The sequence below is a fragment of the Condylura cristata genome, unplaced genomic scaffold (assembly GCF_000260355.1).
Source record: "Condylura cristata isolate star-nosed mole 26May11 unplaced genomic scaffold, ConCri1.0 scaffold00004, whole genome shotgun sequence".
NCBI lineage: Eukaryota > Metazoa > Chordata > Mammalia > Eulipotyphla > Talpidae > Condylura > Condylura cristata.
In genome coordinates, this window is record NW_004567105.1 from 51,735,416 (window position 1) to 51,752,344 (window position 16,929).

The 16,929-nt window shown below is 39.4% G+C and overlaps 1 protein-coding gene across 9 annotated transcripts in view; it reads left to right on the top strand.

Annotated features, from left to right (window-relative positions):
* The window catches only part of CADPS (Ca++-dependent secretion activator), a 428,545-nt gene that overhangs the window by 164,245 nt on the left and 247,371 nt on the right, over positions 1-16,929 (top strand). For all 9 annotated transcript variants that reach the window (XM_012735284.1, XM_012735280.1, XM_012735279.1 and 6 more), the window contains exon 4: positions 14,671-14,751. In XM_012735284.1, coding sequence (XP_012590738.1) covers positions 14,671-14,751 — 81 coding nt within the window. The remainder of the gene's footprint in view (positions 1-14,670; positions 14,752-16,929) is intronic.

The following is a 16,929-nucleotide window of genomic DNA, read 5'->3' on the forward strand; positions in this document are numbered from 1 at the left end:
CTCCTCCGGGGCAGGCAGGAATCGAACTCATGCTGAAGTGGCTTCAGATTCTCAGTGCTGTGCTTTAACCCGCTGCGCCACCAGGGAGGGCCGGTCCCTGCAGGATTTTAAAAGAGGTGAAACACTATCAACAACTACAATAATAATCTCTGCACATTTCTTTTTAAAATTTTGAAGGTTTTTTTTTTTTATCTTTTTGGTATCTCATTTTCTTCAAACACTATACTTTTAGATCACTCTTTTATTTTATCAATTAAAGCAATTAGGGAGCTGATTCAATCAGCTCTATCTAGAATTGATAATGATTATGTTAACTTGAATGATAAAAGCCTATAGGATAATTTTTCAGTAAAAAAAATTCCCATTTTGATGAAATTATAATTCTGAAGGTCTCCTGTTATATGGAAGATAAAATATTTATAGGCAGCTGCTATAAGTATTTATAAATAAATATTGAACACCTTTTTTTTTTGTGATAGGCTCTCACAGAGCTGATAACCTGAATAACATTTGGGTTTCATTTCATGTTAAAACCATTTCTTAAAATGGCACAGTGGGTTAAAGCACAGCACTAAGAAGCTAAAGCCACTTCACCATGAGTTCAGTCCCCGCCCTGGAGGTGACTCACATGTCACAGCAGACCTCTCCTGACCCTCCCGCTGCTCCCCTCAGCAGTGTACTTCATCAATCTGACTGTTCTGCCCCTGACTCTGTCTCTGGTGAATCCTCACACCACCCCTGCACCTCTGATCTCTACCCCAGGTCTGTTTTTTAATGTATTTTTTCCCTCTCTTGCCTTAGAGAATAACAAACATCTTACTGAAAGGCATCATTTTGCAAATCAATTCTATGTCCAAAAATGCTAGCACAAAAGGTCAAGGTGGTGACCTGATACATATATTAGTATTGCTTCTTAAAAACACAAGCCTCACTCTAAATGTATTTCCCTTATGAAAGTAAGTACTTTTTGGGCAAATGATTAATTGAGATCCCTGGCTTAATTTTTGTTCCCTTTGCGATTTCATAGTAAATTATGAGGGTGAAATTTCACTGCATTTTACTATGAGGTTTTTTCTCTAAAGGCCCCCCAAAAGTATTACTTTTCCTAAGAAAGTTCAGCTTACATATTTTAGCCAATATGAAAGGACAATATCAGAAAATAAATCTTTATGATCCGTGAAATAAGCCAGAAAGAAAAGATATCAAATAGGAGGAATTAAGAAGAACCACCAAATAAGGGATCAGGGGGAAAAGTAATTATAGTCAAGTAAAAATCAAAACCATCAGTCAACTATAGATCTGAGACATTCTATAGGGGAGAGGGAGAAGGATCAGGACAGGAGTGGGAAGAGCACAGGGACTGTGGTGATGATGCATGGGGAAATTGGGGGGGGGAATTTCACAGGACAGTCACACATTGTACAAATATGAAGGATTTTGTAATGAATGTATTTTTTAGAAAAGATTAAAAGAACAGTTTCACAAAGAATTAGTCTTAGCTGCAAATAAAATTTCAAGAGGCAAGAAATCCACTATCTTAATGGTGGTTTCCCTATTCAAAGTGTTTCTTAGCCTGGGCAATTGTAAGTACATTAGAAATAAATTAGATTTTGAGACCCCAGGGCCATCTTGATTTGAAACTCTCCAGCATTATAATTTTTTGTATCTTTCGATGTTATTTTAATTTGTACTGGTTAAAATATCATTGGCTTGCAGGTTTTTATTTCAGAGAACCATACTTCTTTCATTTCCCCCCCCCCCCCACACCATGGTCATGTTTGTCTTACAAACACAAGTTAAATTGTGCTATACCATGTTCACTTGTGTTAATTTGAGTTGATGTGGAATTATCCACAATCCAGGAAAAATGCAAAGTCAAATAAGTTCCAAATATTGAAAATAGGCTTTATATATTGTAGGCATTTTAACCAGAATCCAAAAATTTTTTTGTGACAAAGACAGTAATGTTCATAAAATGTTGTATATGTTCTTCTATACTTTCTAGCTGCCTTTGCAGTTAGGTTAGGACCATGTGACTAGGTCCAACGAGCAAGCTGTGAGTTCTATGTGTTTCTTGTTCCTGTCACAGTGAGTCTAGAAGCTACATGTTAAGATGGCAGAGTCACAAAGCAACGGTACTTCTGTCCCCTTAGTGACCATATAGAATTATTTCCCATAATCCATATCAGACATTTAGTCTAAAGCAAGAAATAAGCAACTATTGTTTAGCCACCTAGGTTTCAGGCTTATTTGTTACTATAAGTTAGTCTATCCTGATAAATTTGTTCCCCATTTTTTAATATACTTTTTCAATATTTACTTAGTTTCAGCATAGCTCATGATTATCCTTGTCTATAACTGGCATGGAATTTTTGACTCACACTTGATCAAAAATAGAGAATCTTCTACCTTTGTGTTCTCCCAAGTACTTCCAATTTGCTGAATATGACACAAGTGGGTATCAAGATATAATCCTAAAAAAATAAGAAGCCACATGCATTAGAATAGATGTCCTAATCTCTTTACTCATCTGTAACATAAAATACAGCATATTGCATGCAAGAAAAAAAATTAATAAATGCTGACAATGCAATATGGGTTTTTTAAAGATCATTAATCTCACATGCTGACTAATTTGGAGCCTGACTCTTACTGAGAGATACTTTTTAAATAACTAATAAAAAAAATGTCTACTTAGTCATGGGCTTGACACTAGGAATTAACAGTTCCTTTGATATGTCTTGATCAAAGTGAACCACACCCTTTATAAATATTTTTGGCTTTGAACAATGGTATCAACAGGGTAGATATTCTCCAGGGCATGCAAAATTAGATAATGCTATATGTGGGTAGATTTATGAATAGACCCATTTTTTGGTAGATACTTGTATAATGATGGGCCTGGGACTAGAAATTAAGCACATCTTGTAACTGTGAAATACTGTTCAAAGGAAACAGAGGAGGATGTAACAGCTTTCACATACCCTGGAAATTATGCTACTTCGCATAAATTTTAATTAGTTCTGTTACTTATAACTGAATCTTTCTGCTATTACTTATCTCTGTTTTACACACACACACACTCACCTGTATGCGTATTTACATTCATATTTGCATAAAGTGTAAAATTTGATTTCATTTTGACCTTGTAACTTTTATACTGTGCTTTCAATATTTGAAAATGACATTCCCTTCATCTTAAAGAACAGTCATTTTTAGCAAAATCATTTGATTTTGCTAGTATATACAGGTATTTTAAACATCATTAGATGTTTTCTGGATTTCCTGTTGAGTGCATTATTTTTGCCAGTTATAAATTGCTTTTCAACCACAACTTGTTGCTGCTATCAAAATTATTCAACAGTACAGAAAGGCATTTATTTCCTATACTATTTATGTCAAAAATCATCTATGGCTCATGTTTTAAATGACCATTTGTTATCAAGTCAGCTGCTCTGGACCTATTTTCTCATCTAAGGAGTGGTGTTGATTGTAATAGTAACATCTTCCTCAAGAATTAAATAGGGAAATGAAACACTTGTAGGGTGCCAGTATTATAAAATACTCAGTTTGCAATAGCTCTCATATGGACCATAAACTCAAATAGACAAGCTCTCTATTTGCCTCCATGGCCAACACTTGGTGCAAATGATTTAATGAATATATTAATGGTATTTTGTGATTTGATATCAATTTAAATAGTGTAATATTCCCAATCTGAGTTGAATCTTGTGGATACTTCGATTTTATTCATTGAATATCTATGTTCCCATTTTTCAGATGAGGAGTTAGAGGTTACACTCTGTCATTCACCCAATTTTGGTCAGTTATTCTCAGATCCTTCTGTACTTATAAATATACAATTTCAGTTTTACATTAAAAAGGATTTAGTAAGTATAAAGCAGTTGCACTCAGATTTCTGCTTTGGTCTTGATTTGAGCACCTGTTAAATGTCAGGCACTATAACAAGTGCTTGGACAACTTATCTCATTAACTCGTCAAAACAGACCTGTCAAGTAGATATTATCTCTATCTCAAATTTAATTCTGCAAATAATCTCTACTATACATTAGTCACTGAAGATTTTACAGTGAACAAGATAGTGTTCCTGCTCTTGCAACATTTTTATAGTCTTACAGAGATGACCACATGAAGCAAATAATGCAAATGTAAAGAGATAATAAAAGAGGAGGTTCAGGGTGCTATGGGAGCCTGGAGGAAGAGACCTTCGCTGTAGCCCCTGAGGAAAAAACATTAAAACTGGAACTTGAATTAGTAACTTAGCCAGATGAAGACAGCAGAGGAAAAGAGAACATGTGCACGGGCCTTGGGCCAAGTAGGAATGATAGTCTAAGCCTGAAGGGTAAGACAGAGTGATGGAAGACAAGGCTGGGGAGCTGTGCAGGAACCAGATGGCAACTGCACCCTTAGTCTTGATAAAGATCTTGGACTCCCATTGCTGGGGGGGAAACGGAACATTATTAAAGGTGTGAAGCAGGGTAGTGACACAGGCAAATCACTATACCCAAAAGATGAACAAAGTATGGTGCTAAGCAAGGCCTTTATCCTTGTTTTCCATATTTTCAAAGTATTGATCACCATCTCTCAGGGACTTGTTAGAAGAGCAAATTCTTGAGTCCCATCCAGACCTACTGAATCAATTCACTAGGGATGAAGCTCAGGAATCTGTGTTTTAAGAAATCCTTTGGTTGATTCTGAATGTGCAGAATGGTTGAGAACCATACACTGGGACAAACTGCTTTGGGTTTGAGGTTTTCCAACCTTGCTACACTTTGAAATCACCTGGATGGTTAAAAAATTATTACTGATACCTGGACTCCTACCCAGGTATCTGATTTGATTGATTGCATTCAGATTGGACATTGAGATTTCCTTTTGTCTCACTCAGGTAGACTCTCCATGCAGCTGGGATTGAGAATTGTTGTGTCAGAGAGGATACACATAACATGGCAGTGGTTCAGGATAGAAGGGTGGCAGCCTGAAAAGTGGATAAACAGAATAGTTGGAGTCAAGATATTTAGGAGGTGGCTGAGTATTAAGAAGGGTTAAACTTACTTCCCAGCATTCTGGGAATCATCTGCTTTTTCCATGCTCTGAGCTGCTTCTGCTGCATGACCACCCAGTCTGAAAGAAATTCTTCCCTTCTTTAAGAAATTTCTGCTTCCCATGTCCTCAAGATAGTTCATATCTCACACCCCAACTAGAAAGGTCATTAAGGTGAAACCTCAGGTGTATCCTTCAAACTGGATAAAAACCACAGACCTTGACTCAGTGGTACTAAGGTATGGTCTTGACTTTCCAGTTATCATCCTAGGTGCTTCAAGAATACTGGCTTCTCCCATGTTATAACAGGCCTCTGCCTTTGCCATTGTGACTGTAGGAATCCCACTTTGCCCATGAGACCACCAACACAGAGACTTCAATTTATTATCTCAGTTTCACAGAGCTAGAAGGAGCCAAAATATGATTGTTTCCAGTTCCTGAATCCCTGAGCTCTGTGCAAGGAAGGGAAGTCAGATATGAGACATGTGGAAAGCATGAGCACCTGAGTGGCTAGATATGCCTATGAAAGCAAGGGCTGCCTGGCTGACGCAATCAAGGATGTGTCCATGAAGGGAGCAGATCTGAAAGCAGACCCCAAGTGCAATGCTAGTAGAAAAGCAAGAGGAGGTCATTTCCAGGTGATGAGAATGGGAAGAGACCTGTTGAGCACTGCAGGATCATATAGGATTGGATTGATTTTCCGATTGCATATTTTTCTGTATTTATTTGCTCTTGCTCAGAAAATTACTGCATTTGGAGCTCTTGTGTTATATTTACTGCATTGCTAGAAGCCAGCAAAGATATAAAACTGGTGACTAAAATGCAGAGGCTGCTCTCATTGGCTGGCAAACTCTGGGAGCTAAATCCTGCATTTCGCAATCAAAAAGTACATCCTTCAGCATGGAAACTTTGACCTGCTCAAGGTCTTCTCTTGGAAGGAAAAGAAGGCTTAGTAAAGAAAAACACTAAATGAGCCTTGTTAACTCTTCACAAATGAGGTGATATCTCCTTGGGTAATCTTTGTAAAAACATGTCATTGAGTGTGTAAAGGACACCAAACTCTCATTTTCTCTACAAATAACCCTAGAACATCCTTGGTAAAAGACTCAGGCAACAAGGCTGCGATTTTATTAGATTCACCCCTGTAATAATGAAGGAATAATGAACTTACAATGTGTTAACCCCTGCAATATGGAAATGTTTATCATCATTATAATGGTCCTCTGAAGGGTATTATTTTAGAACAATAACTATAGAGGCCCAGAGTGGTCAGGTGCCCTGACTTTGTTCACATGGCGGGTGTGTGACAGAGGTAGGGTTTAATCTTAAGGTTCTCTGATTTTAAAATCCACGTTCTGTTTTCTCAGGGTTATGCCCTTTATGCCAGCTATCTTTGGAACTGGCAAATGGCTTAAACTCTGGAAACTTTCTTCACTGAAACTGAAGGGACTGTGTCCTGCCACTTTTAAGTGTTAGTAGAATCAGATTTGTGTAAGGGAGAAGTGTGCAAGCTGCAGGATGCCAAGCACTAGTGGCTGGTAAGGTTTACAGAAAGAATGTTCCAGGCAGGATGTTACATGTCAGAGATGTACCATCTCATTGAACCTCTCATCAATCCTATAAGGTAGCCTTGTTAGAATTCAAGGAGTTGAAAAAATTTAGAAACCCATACTTAGGGAAATGTCATAATTTACATTGCCCACCTTCAAAGTAGAAAGGCAAAAATTTGAACTTGGACAATAACATTAGTGAAAAATGAGAGGCACTATTAGTGCTGGCAGGAAAAATAATGGAGTTGGCAATCAGGCATTGAAGAGAGGAATGTAGCTACAGCCCAGATCTCAGTGCATTCTTACAACAGGAGCGTGGGCATCACATATTGGGTTGGGAACTGATGGTGTCCTGGCTGTAACTTTCCAGACCGCAGTGCACCAGGGAGGCAGCATTTACTGGAGCAGTTTTTCTCTGAAGGAAGATAAAAAACACAGGGCTGTGGAGACAAGGAGGACTGTGCCAGCTGAGATGAGTGCTTTATAGGGAGGTGCCTCACCGCCTCTGCAGCAGCTCTTGGCTGCCTCCTTCTCAGGCACTAATTTCTGGGAATTGAGGGACCAGCCTGGGAAGTAGAGAGGAAACAAGGTGAACAGATTGAGCAGAACCCAGGTCAACAGGTGGCTTGTGCCACAGCTGTTTGTGGCACATCTGCCTTGTTTCCCCAAAGCCCAGGATTAAGGATGCCTTAGGACTATGACTGGTTGGAGGCCAGCAACATTTCGTCTATATCTTTCTGCAAAGAAGGGCTCTTTCTGGGATAAAGCCAGTTAGCGTCCAGGCAGCAGACTGGGAGTTAGCAGAATGGGAATTTGGTCACAGCTGTTGCACTGATCATCATGTGACTGTGGGCAGGTCTTTTTCCCGCCTTGAGTCACAGTGAGTGATCTAGTCCTTTAGTAGGTCAGGCAACCCTCAGAGCCCACTCTGTATAGCAGCACTAGGTGCTAGGGTTGCAGAAGTACACAGAAACACAACACTCTGCCCTTCTGGGACCTGTCACCTAGTAGGTAAACATCACGTAATTATGAATACATGTAAAATTACAATTGTGACAAATGCTAATAAAGGAGAGATTCCTAATGCCAGCAAAGCATATGTCAGGAATCTGCAAGGGTCAGAGAAGAGTTTGTTGCAAAACTGAAGGATAAAAAGCAGTTACTAGTCCAGAGGGAAACAAAGGGAGAGTGCTCCAGGTATAAGGAAGGGCATGTGCAAAGACCTGGCAGAAGGAGGGAACAAATGCTTCCTAAGGAGACAGCGAGTAGGTGGCCGGCAGCGCTCAGCTGGGGCTATTCCTGGGTCTGAGATTACCACATCCTCTCTAAAACTCCTTCCAGTCTCTGTTCCAGGTCATTTCCATTTTAGTCCTGAGGCTTAAGTGGATCCATTTTGCTCTGAGGCTGAGGTGCCACAGATGTTTCCGGAAAGCAAAACAATTATTCAACTTAAATAATACATGATACATAAAGTAATTTGCCAGTTTCTACTTAAATTTTCTGCCTATCTGAATCATGTCCTGTCTGCTTGACTGAGAGCTGCAAAACAGTAAAAATGACAACTTTGGAAGAGTCCAGAAGTCCAGAGTGAGATTCACCTCCACATCATCATAATTTGTGAACCCAGAGAGTTCAGGCATCCCAAAAGGAAGCCTATACCCAGGCATGCATTGTCAAGGCTGGTCCTCTAGGGCTTTGAGGATATTGAGGACAGTGCAAGCCAGGCCCATGCCATGGTTTCTCTGCTACCCTACAAATCACACAGGTCATTCTGGGGTAGATTCCTTTTTACTTATAGACCCATTATCATAGTGGAGTTGCCGCCCCTCCCCCAGCCCCCCCCCCCCAATACTCTATCCTTGGATGTGAAAAAAGCAGAGCATACAGACTTGCCTAAATGAAAAGATCCCAAAATGTGTTGATGGGGTGTACCTATGTCTTACACAGTGAGATGTATTTGAGGATATGTGGGGGCCATATGAAGTTGCCTTGGTGTAGGATTTCCCACTAGTGTGTGGGCTTTTTCCAGGAAAGGGAGAGAGGGAACTGACTATTTAAACATAGAACCCTTTCTCAAGGGAATCTGTAGGATTAATGCTCTCCAGAATATAACTTTGAGAACTTCTGGTCAGGCTTTTCAGGGACTCCTGAAACATAATTATTTAGGTTCATAATTTCTCTGAGAAAGGGATTGAAAACAGGTCATAACTTTGACCCAAGATCCCCCAGCTAAGGGCAAACCGAGGTCCTTTGTGCTCACTCCAGCTCCCTGCTTTTGATTTGATTTCCTTCATAAATCTCAAAGTGTAGGGTGGGGAGTTCACATCTGATGATACCCACCTAAAACAGGGATAATTGTAGAAACCATTCTCTAAACTATAGGACCTAATATGTGCCAGCACTGTGTTCATTACTTTGCATACATGTCATCCTTACATAACAACCCATTGTACAGACAAGGAAACTGAGACTCTAATTCTGTTTGATCCTTTTCAGCAAGGAAATTACAAAGCCCAGATTGAAACCCAACCACAGCACCACACATTTCTCACTTAGTCCTCTCAGGGGCTGTGCATGATAAATGATGATCCATCCTTTGCAGCTGAGAAAACTGAGGCTCAGGTTAAAAGACTTGACAAAGTCATGCAACCAGGGAGTAAGATGCCCAGGCACAGACTCCCCATGCAGGACTCTCAGGGCCAAGTCCTCCACCTCTGTGTTCCTGCAGGCACAGAGCAGTGGGACAGAGATGCTGGGGAAGTTCTTGCCCCGGCATTAACTGAAAGGCATGGTCAGTGATCAGGAGGGAATTCCTAGATTCAGACATGCTCGAACTGGTGGCTTAGGTGATACCTGTCTACACTTAACTGTGCTGAGTCCAGTTCTCCATGATATGAAAGGAAAAGCTAAAGGAAATAGTTCTTTTGCTTGACTGACAAGTTAAAACAACCATGCTGGCTCTGTTTGACCTCTGCTAGTAAGAAGATTATTTATCTAATTAGGTAAAGAGCCTTCACACACATGTACATTTTGAACCCTAATAAGCTGTCAATGAAAAAGGTTTGCCCTTGACCTGGTTATCCAGCTGATCTTTCCTTTCCTCAGTGGAAAAGACCAGCACAGTAAACAGACCTTGTTTCCATGGAAGCTCACTCTCTGGCTTTTCCTTTCCAGCACTTGAAAAGGTAATTACTTGATTTCATTTTGTATTTTTGGGTTTCATATAGTGGGGCTGTCAAGCTCCTCCATGGAGGATGGCTTTCTCTATCATGCCAGGCTATTTTAGGGAGCTTCGGTTGCATTTCTGATTTCATCCTCCCTTTAGATCATTAGCGGTCAGACAGCAGCATCTGCCTTCTGGTCATTCCTGCTAATTGAAGTCTAATGGAGTAATGGCACTTGACCTCAAGAAAGTGGAAGACACTAGGAGGCAAGGGAAGTTTGTTTAAAGATGGAGCTCCTGATCACCCACCTCCTCGCTGCAAAGACTGTCAGACCAAGACCCCACATCCACATTAAGGAGGGATACTTTTCCATGTCACCTTTTCATGTGACTCTTTGATGCCCCATTGTGGCCCATGTCAGAAATACAGCCAACAAGGATGTTGATAGCACAAACAGCAACCATTCCTGAGACTTCTGCTGCTTGCCAACCTTTAGGCTGAGCACTTTATGAATACATTGTCTTCTGAAAATTCAAGATCTCATTGTTTGATTATTCAGATGAGGAGACCTGAAACAGAGAGAGGTTAAGTAATTTTCCCTAGGTCACACAACTACTAACTGGCAGAGTCAGGATATGCTACCACTTCTTAAGGATGGCTTAGGCACTGCAGCCTCCCCAGAAGAAATCAGTTCCTGTAATGGAGTGTGAACTTTCTCCACACCACAGTGGTGGCTCTGTGTCAAATTAGCACCATGTATGTTAGGAACAAAGTGAGGGTACTGCGTTTAGTTAATTGTCAAGATCAATTTGATCAAAACAAGGAAACCAACTTACATGGAGCAAAAGAGATCCAGTTTGAGGTAGGCAGACTCCATTTCTAATGGCACATACCCTTTACCAGTTGTGTACATTTTTGAAACTTTTTTCTGAGGCTGTTTCCTTATCTCTGTAATGGGGATAACCTCATTCAGTTGCTTCAATTATGAAATTTCCCAAACTGTGCTGTGGAATGTTTGTCTTTGGTAGAATATTTGAGCAGAAGACAAAATTAAATGCAGATAAGTCAGCTTATTTACTCTGTGATTACTTGGAATACTAATTATGCTAATATATATTATAAATTTTCAGAGGGAGCAGCATTTTCTGACCAGAATCCTCTTCCTGGGTGGATACATATTAACATCTGTATCTTTAGAGGAGGCTGTGATACAGGCCATAGGATTCCTGGGCTTGACTAGACATCAGTAAATGCTAATCACTTCCCTTTGCCCCCAAGTTATTCAGGTAACCATACCTATACTTCCTATATTTAAAGTCCATGAAAGCAAGATTACATCTGTCTTGTTCCTTTCTATATTGCAGTGTTTTACCATATGTGACATCCATAAAATTTGATGAATGAATAAGTATATTAGTAAACCAATGAATTAAAAAGTAAAACAGTCTATTAGCACCATGCCTATGACAGCCTTCCAAATGTTTGCCCCTAATCAGTCACTTTCTTGCTTTCCAGTAAAGCAGTCAGATGTTTTGTTTGCATATGTGACTTGAACAAGACATTTAGTGTTTGTACCAATGGGTTTGTACCTGGATATGAAGAAGAATTGGGCTTCCAGGAAAATTGAGTAAAAACAGCTCACCGGAGCTTAAAAACAGTGCTGGGAAATTTGTTTCCCATGTGCTGATATTGGCATGAACCACTGGTCAGCAATGTGGGAACTTTTGGCTAGTTCTCTTTATCTTATTTAGGATTTCCAGTTGGTGTTGTACATATGGTGTACAAAAAATAAAAACCTTTTGTTTAAGTTAAGAACAGTTGATTGGGTTCCTGCCTGTCGTCCTCCCTTCCTACCTTGCTCCCCTCCTCCCTTCCTACCTTGCTCCCTCCTCGTGCTCTTGGATATTAACGCTTGTCAAATGTGAAATATTATCTCAAGTTTGGTAGGCTTTTCATTTTAGTGATAGCTTCTTGTACTGTTCAGAGCTTTCCCATTTTATTTAATTCCATTTGTTTATTTTTAGTTTGTTCCCCTTGCCTTTGTATTTGGGTCCCCAAAGGCATCACTGAAGCCTATATCATGGAGTGTTTTGCCTGTTTTCTTCTATATATTTTCTAAGTTTTTAATTCAATCAAAAATGGGCAGAAGAGTTAAATAGATGCCTCCTCAAAGAATACATACAAAGCGCACATCATCACTTGTCAGGGAAATATAAACCAAAACCATAATGAGATTCCACCTCATACCTGTGAGAATGACTTATATCAAAGAGACCAGAAAGAAGTATGGATGAGGATATGGAGAAAAAGGTATGCATTGTGGGAATGTAGATTGGCCTAGTTCCTATGGAAAGCAGAATAGAGGTTTCTCAAACTATCAGAAACAGATTGGTGCTATCCAGCAAGTCCACTCATGGGTATCTACCTGAAGAATGAAAAACACGAATTCAGAGGGGCATATGCACCCCCTATGTTCATTGCAGCACTATTTACAACAGCCAAGCCATGCAAACAACTCTAGTGCCCAATGGCAGATGAGTAGATTAAGAAGATGTGATCCGTATACATGATAAAATACTAAGTTTTCACATTTTTTAAAAATGTGAAATATTGCTATTTGGGGGCAAATGGTTGGAACTGGAGGGAACTGTTCTAGTCAGAGTAAGTCAGAAGGACAAAGACAAGTAGGGGCTCTTTCACTCGTGGAATACAGAGAAACAAACAAAGGAACAGATAAGACTTAAAAAACAAACGCTACAACTCTGTCAAATGAGGGTACTAGAGGGGGATGGGAATGAGAAAAAAGGTGGGGAGGGGCCTAAGGTACTATGGTGGAGGATAATGGGAGTTTTGGTGGGTGTGGTGTGGTAACGAGACTCTGAAGAGGAATGAACCTATACTGCTAAAGCATATCCTGTGTTGTAAGCTAGTGTTACCGCAACAACAACAAAATTATAACTAGATAACAATAAATAGGTCAATTAATTTAACTAAGGAGGGACACCTGGGAAACAATGTTTTCAGCACTGTTTTTAAGCTCCACTGAGCTGATTTTATTCAATTTTCCTGGAAACCCAACTCATCTTCATATGCAGGTGCAAACCCATTAGAAACACTGAAATGTCTTGTTCCAGTTACATGTGGAAGCAAAATAGATATGTAAGTATATAGGTAATAAGTAGTTAAACTGGTCAGTGTCTAACAGTTACTCTTATTTCAGACTTCTCAAAAACTCTGTGCATTTAGACCCATTGTTTCCCAAACTTATCTGACCGTGTTTCTTTCCGGAGCCATATTGGAAACCTTTCTTTTGAAGTATCTATTAAGACTGTTGTTTGGGTAGTGCTCTTTAGTAAATACCACCTTATAATACATGGCCAGAAATTGCTGTTTGTGAATCTTTGTCCTTAAAACTGTAAAAGAAAGTAATCTTTAGAAAGGAAAAAAGAAAAAAGGTAGGGCTCATTCACAAACTGAACAGGTTGATTAAAATGCACAGCAGAAAGCCAGTGGAATTTTTATGTTTCTGTAAAGCAAACCAAAGAGGATTAATCATGTTGCTTAAAAAGTATGACCATACATTTTCTGGTGTTCTTGTTACCTCCTATTACAAATGACTTATTTTCTATGCCATTTCATAGCATAGATGAGATTTCTTTTCCAAGCATAGAACTGGATTATCAATTTCAAATTTCTGAATAAAAATGGCTTTTAGAAAAATGGAACTTAGAAAACTTACATACTTAAGCTAATTTTTGAATTAATATATACTAAGAAAAGGAATAAAATAAAGTCCATCCTATTTGAATGCTACTGTTTACTGCTTAGCAAATTCTGTGAAATGAAATTAATCATAAATTACTGAACAAAGCCGACTCAATTACATTTTGCAGGATAGTGCTAGGCTTGCTTGGAAATAAGGAAATAACTTCAATTCAATTAAAAAAGTGGGGATCAGCACCTATAACCATCTATTCATTGTTGTAAATACAATTTATTGGTCAAATACTAGACAGTGGAGAATGTGTTGTGATGTAAATCCAGTATGTCAATATGTGAAGTGAACATTGAAACTTACAGTGTTGTATGCCATTGTCATCTCTATTAAAATAAAATTTGTGGAAACATAGCTGTGCTCACTTATTTCTGTATCATCTATGACTTCACACTTCCTTGGGAGAGGTGTGGCATTTCAAAGGGATCTCATGACCCCCACAGGTTACAGTATTCATCCTAAGGCCATGACAGGAATGTTTACAATCTCTTTCATTAATTTATTGAAAGGAATGGAGATTCTATAACTTTTTACCCTTTATTTCTAGTTGTGAAATTTAAAACCAGAGAAGGTAGGTTGTTGTCCAGGCTTAATTGTGTTTGGATATCCCAATCCTTGTATCCTGTTAGCTTAAGCCACCATGGAAAACAAGGATAAATTCTAGCTAAGTGGTGGTGGCCATCTGGACTGCTGGCTGAGAAAAGCCCAGAGCCCAATGAGAAAGAAGCAATGGTTGCTTAATCATGCATGTTCCTAAGCATTATGGAGATACACTGTCTGCCTATTACTCTCTCCTTCCTTTCTTTATTGGATCATAAAAGAGGTGCTATGTTGGGTTCTCATTGGAAGAAGGGCTCCTAGCAGTTCAGAAATGATTCATGTTCATGGTCATTGAAACATCTTAGCAACTACCTGCTACATCATGTTTGCCTAAAGGATATAGACTAGAGTTCCACTCAAACTGGATCTGTTAAAATACTTGTGACTTTTAGTGAAATATGTCCGTGGAGACATGAGGGTAGGTTTGGGTAAGGGGGAGGTATGATAAAAATGGAAGGTCATGAGTTTGACTTTTGTGACCCAAAGTGAAAGTCTCTATGTTTGTGCTTTTGTGCAGCTGGACAATCCAGATGAGCAGGCAGCCCAGATCAGACGAGAGCTGGACGGACGTCTCCAAATGGCAGACCAGATAGCCAGGGTAAGGAAACTTTGGGGACATTTTTGGGGACTATATCAAATTCACACTCCCATGAACCTTCTAAAATAAGAGCCATCGGAAGATACAACTGGGAAGCAGAAACGCGGAAAGATGAGGACCTTGGCTCTACTTCCTCAGCGCTTCTCTCCCAGAGATAGCACATATGTTTAGTCTGTACGCAAACTCCAGCTTCAGCTATATTCTGCACCCTAGACTACTATTTCCAACTGTCAGTTGAGCATTTCTACCTGGTCATTCACCTTGACATTTCAAGCTGTATGCATTTAAAATCTGACTCCTCTTTTTCCCACCACATACACATACCTACATTTCTTCCTTCTCACTAGTCTCTATCCAGCTACTATGGGTGAAATCACCTAGTCATTCTCAATTGTTCTCTCTCCCTACAGTACCACTGCTGGAAACTTTGTTTCAGGTCGTCTTCTGTGCCTGAACCTTACTGTTGCCTCCTGATGGGTATACTACCTCTGTTCCCACCCACTCTGCTGCCTGTCCTTCACCCCATTGCCACTGTGCAGCTCATATATGAATACCTCAAAACAGGGCCTCAAAATCCCACAATAGAATCCCTGTACAACAAATCTAACCTCTTTAGAATGTTTTCCAAGGCTTTTAATCACAGATGAGATCCACCCTTAGCAATTTTACCTCTATAACTTTCCCTGCAGAAACTCCCATTCCTGACACAGAGAAAGTCTTCTCTGACAATCCCAGGCTCTGTCCTCGCTCCCTTCTGTCTAGTGGTGTTTCACCCTGAGATGACCTTTTTTTGTTCCTGCTTAACAAATTCTCCAACTCAACCTTCAGTACTCAACTTATAACCTCTTTTCAGACTTTGGGGTTAGTACTGCCCACTCTTGTGTTCCCTTTATGTCACCCATAAACTTTCATTTTAACAGTTCATTGACTGATGACTGCTCATGTATCTGTCTCAATCTTCCTGTGGATAGGATTTCTCTAGGGTTGGGATTACTTACTGTTGGGAACCATGAACCCAGATATTATCTGTAATATTATTACTGCCACTGCCATTTGTTACAGTTATATTTGTTAAGTACTAACTCTGTGTCAAGCATGCAAAATGCATTATATGTACCTCATTCAATCCACAAAATCTTGACACGGACATTGTGGCTCCCATTTTTGTTTCAAAGATGGGAAAAATCAAGGCTGACTATAATAAGCATTGAACCCTTAACTCAAATCTATCTAATTATCAGGGCTAAAAAACAAGAGTAAAGGACTCACCTCAGGTGTGAAATTTAAGGGGAGGGTGTCAAAAACAATTTTAAGGCAGTACTTTTAATCATAATACAAAACAATCATGAAGTACAGAATATCAAAATTTTAAATAGCGGCATCTCACTGGTTGATGGAGTGTCAGGCCATGTGTGCATTAAATAGTAGGGGGCTGTGAGAGAAAGTGAGGAGGATGGAAATGGAGTAGTATTGGCATTCAGTCTGTCTCTTTGTGTAAAAGTGTCAAGGTTTAGACAGAGAAGGAATTCTACTGAAAGGGACACAAAAGAGTGATTCCAAGCAGCAATAAGATTCCTGTTTGTGCTCCAGCAGTTTTGCATTTCATTGTTTTTGTTACCTTCAAAGTTTATAGTCTAATCAGTCTGCTGCCTAAAAATAGTATGCACTTACAGATTTGGCTAAAGTGTAGTATAAAAGACTCTTATGTTTTAAAATCCTGCTTAATAGGAATAAACATCATAACAGCTTTAGACTTTACTTCTGTAAATTCAGTGTCTCCTCAATGGATTATCCAGATAAATGGATGTCATTTGGTCCATTCCCTGTTATCAGCAAGTGTTACATCACTGACTAATAAGTATTCATCCTACTTATGCCATTTAAAGAATCTCTCTCCACATGTACACACATATATTTCAAAAACAAGCTGACAACACCTTTATTTTCATCATTTGTTACTTTGAGGCTTACATGATAATTTAGGAAACTAATGTAGACCAACTTTAAGTTTTCAAAGACCATGGTTGAGCAATTGGAATATAGTAAGCCAAGATGCTTATCACTAAACAGTAGGTCAAAGAACTGTCTCCCTCAGCCCACTGCCCTAAGTTCTGGTACCAAGAAATCTATTTTTATCTTTGAGCTGGACTTAACTGCAAAATGAAATAGGCAATTATA